Below are 3,249 nucleotides of genomic sequence, written 5' to 3'. Positions count from 1 at the left end.
GAGGCACAGGAAGGACTCTAGGCCCAGGGCAGGCATTCCCAGAGTGAGGGGAGGGCAGAAGAGAGGACACCCCAGCACCCAGCCCACATACTAATGGGGAAGGGATGTGGTAACCAGAGCAAGAGCAGGCTTGTCCTTAAGGGCATTCCTGCCTTTGCCCTTGGAGCACCCCCTGGCTCAGGCTGCAGCTCATGACTCTGAGCCCAATTACAGGGGAGGGAACCACTTTGGTCATAAGGAAGTGGCACAAGAGGCCAACACAAGGACAACTCCAGCCTTCAACTTAAATGCTTTTATTGACAATGTCTCTGAACAATAATAAGCAAACAATGCTTAAGTCTCATTCAAATTCACTTTCCACATGTCAAAAAAGACCTCAAGGTAGAAAAAAATAAAATAAAAATATAAATATCTGAGAATCCATCTTAATAAATAAATTAAAAACACAATAAAAACGTTTTCATGGAAAACTTATGTCAGGACATTCAGACCACCTCAACAATGCATGATCAGTAAAGTTACAATGAACATCAATGTAGAACTACAGTACATGGATATAGCTATTTTTCTACCTACTACAAAATAAAATAGAGTCTCTTTCCCCTCCCTGCCACATAAGATGGGTCATTTCTAAGTCATCAGGACACGATATTGCCAGGAACACAGTAGTTATTGTTAATCAGCTGCATTAGATACGAGTTGGAGATACCCAGCACCAGGTTAAATTCCAATAATTTAAAACCAAGAGATTAACTAATTAATGCTAGTGATACTATGGATGGGAGGGAGTCACCAACCCAGCTGTGTGGGACATGCTACAGACTACCAGCTCTCATGGATGGGCCACTGGGGACAAGACAAACTCCATGCGACTTGCTACATCTCTGGAAGAGGTACGAGGCCTCAGCGCAGGGCGCCCTGCCAGGCCCCGCAGGGCCAGGCTGGACAGAGGGGATGACGGCGGCAGCAGCAGGGCCCTCACCAGGCCTGGGGACCCGTGGGGCACAGCGGTGAGTCCGTGGGGCAGGGAGGGGCCCAGCGGGTCAGTCAGTGCAGGCTCCTGGGCTCCTCACAAGGCCAGCAGGGTCGGGGAGCTGAGCGAGTCAGACGAGGGCTCATTGCTGCTGCTGCCCTTCCGGTGCGCAGCGGCACAGCTGGGGAAGGCGTCCGCCTCAGGGTAGGTGAAGACAAAGGTGGAGGTGTAGGTGCTGGGGCAGGGGGTGCAGGTCACCACAGGGGTGCAGAGTGGCTCCAGCTCGCCGCTGGTCCCAGCACCCAGTGACTCCCAGTCTGATGCGTAGAAGGAGGAGGCCCCGGGCAGGTCCATATCAGGCACCGAGCGAGAGGCCTCCCGTGGCCCTGTGGCAAAGAGCAGCTCATCAAAGGGCTCAGCCTTGAGCTCCAGCCCGCTGCTGCTGCTCTCCTTTGGTGGCATGGCTGGCGGCGCCTCAGACATCATTGGCAGGGTGAAAGCTGCCTCCTCAGTGGCAGGGGGACTAGGAGTGCCCAAGTCCAGCGCAGCAGCAGCTGCCAGCTCCTCAGAGAAACGCAGCTCCTCAGGCATCTTGCAGGCAGGACGGTGGGCTGCCAAGATGAACTCCAGCTTCTCCTTCTCCTTCAGCAGGTTGGCTATCTCTGCCTGCAGCGCAGATTTCTCCTCCTCCAGCTGGTCTGTCTCCTGGGGAGAGGGCAGGTTGTCAGCCAGGGTTGCCCTCACACCCCAACACCCCCAGTCACGATGCTCCCCCCACCCCCCATGCCCGAGGTGTCTGCAGGTCTGGGCAGCACTTACCGCCTGCAGTGTGTCCGTGAGCTCCCGCCGCCGGTTGCGGCACTTAGCTGCTGCCATCTTGTTCCTTTCCCGGCGGATTCTCCTTTTCTCCTCCTCCTCTGGAGAGAGCTGTGGGCAGAGAGCAACCCCTGAGTCCCACTGCCAGCCACCAGCCTTGCCCACCAGCAAGGACAGCCCCGGCCACCTCCCCCGCCCCAGCCCGGCTCTGCGCTCACCTGCTCCACTTTGCCCCTGCGGCCGATGCTCTGTCCGCGGGCTCCCGGTGCCTTGAGCGTGGTGGGCCGGGCATAGGCGCCGCTGGGCGCCGCGACGCCGTAGGGGTGGCCGCGGCTCTGTGATGGGGCTACCGAGGAGATGAGCGTGGGCTGCACCAGCCACTGCAGGTCGGGGCTCGTGGAGATGGCCGTCACCGTGGGCACGAAGCTGGCGCTGGACACGGCCAGGTCTGCACAGAAGTCCTGCGGGGCAGGAGCAGAGCGGGGCGGTGAGCGCGGCCGTGAGCAGGGCGCCCCCCGCAGCCCCGGCGCCGCCGCCCGGCTCCACATGAAAGGGAGCGGTTATAAATATCTCTGACGTCTGCGATGACGCAGACGCCGCTCCGGAGTCTCCTCAATGAACTCGCGTTTTATCAATGAAGCCGCTTTACACACCCGCCGCAGCGCGCAGCCCGGGCCGCGGCTCCGCGCCCGCCCCGCCGCCAGCCGCCACCGCGGCGCAGGGGCCGCCCCGCCGCCCCCCCTCCACCCGCAGGCAGCCCCTGCCCGCTCCGCGCCGCTGCGCCCGCTCCCGTGCGGGCAGTCCCATGCACCGCGCCGTGCCCGCGTTGCCCGAGAGCTCACCTGCGGGTTGACAGGCGAGCCCATGCTGGAGAAGGAGTCCGCCGGGGACGGGTAGTAGGTGAGGCTGTCCCCGGCCGGAGAAGCGCTGCTGCAGCGAGAGGAAGGCGCCTCGTAGTCACCGGCGAAGCCCGGGTACATCATGTCGGCTCGGCTCGAAGTGTGCACACGCGGGGCGCCGCGGGAGCGGAGCGTCCTAGTGCTGGAAGCAGGGAAGGAGGCAGGAGCCCGGCTGCGCCTGTCCGTGTCGCTCTGCCTGCACCGCGGCTCGCTCTGCGCTGGAGTAACGCGCCGCGCCGCGCCGCCCCTTTATACCCTGACGTGGCTCACGTCACTGGGCACGCCCCGCCCGGGCGCGCTCCACCCGCGCCCGCGGGGGGGCCGCCGCGCCGCACCGCCCCCCCCGCCCCGGGACCGGCCCGCCCGCTCCGCCCCGCCGCCCCCGCGGGGGGGCCGCTCCGCGCGACGGCGGGGGGAGGGCAGCGACGGCGGCGGGCGGCGCGGCGGGGCCGGCGGGGGCGGCGGCACGGCGGCGGCTCCCCCCCCGCGCACAGTGGTAGCGCCCCGCGGCGTGTTGCCGCCGAGCTCGGGAACCCGCTGACGCAGATATCCTTATATGGG

At 63.5% G+C, this 3,249-nt stretch overlaps 1 protein-coding gene across 1 annotated transcript; it reads right to left on the bottom strand.

Moving 5' to 3' along the window:
- Window positions 1–1,019: 1,019 nt before the first annotated feature.
- FOS (Fos proto-oncogene, AP-1 transcription factor subunit) lies at window positions 1,020–2,780 on the bottom strand. Its single transcript, XM_088529301.1, has 4 exons — window positions 2,632–2,780; window positions 2,008–2,250; window positions 1,793–1,900; window positions 1,020–1,678 (listed from the first exon to the last, which is right to left on the bottom strand). Exons 1-4 carry the CDS (start codon window positions 2,770–2,772, stop codon window positions 1,070–1,072), a joined length of 1,101 nt encoding a protein of 366 aa, XP_088385427.1. The 5' UTR covers window positions 2,773–2,780; the 3' UTR covers window positions 1,020–1,069.
- Between the last annotated feature and the right edge of the window lie 469 nt (window positions 2,781–3,249).

Source organism: Tinamus guttatus, unplaced genomic scaffold (assembly GCF_059628265.1).
Source record: "Tinamus guttatus ecotype Peru unplaced genomic scaffold, ASM5962826v1 Tinamus_guttatus_pri_ptg000327l, whole genome shotgun sequence".
NCBI classification, from domain to species: domain Eukaryota; kingdom Metazoa; phylum Chordata; class Aves; order Tinamiformes; family Tinamidae; genus Tinamus; species Tinamus guttatus.
Note: the sequence above shows the minus strand (reverse complement) of the source record. Positions and strands in the feature narration are given on the sequence as shown.

Coding starts and splice junctions, on each gene's coding strand:
- FOS (XM_088529301.1), bottom strand. CDS start 2,772: ATGATGTACCCGGGCTTCGCCGGTGACTACGAGGCGCCTTCCTCTCGC. Junction 2,251..2,631: donor GCTCGCCTGTCAACCCGCAG/GTGAGCTCTCGG, acceptor CCTGCCCCGCAG/GACTTCTGTGCAGACCTGGC. Junction 1,901..2,007: donor GCAGGGGCAAAGTGGAGCAG/GTGAGCGCAGAG, acceptor CTCTGCCCACAG/CTCTCTCCAGAGGAGGAGGA.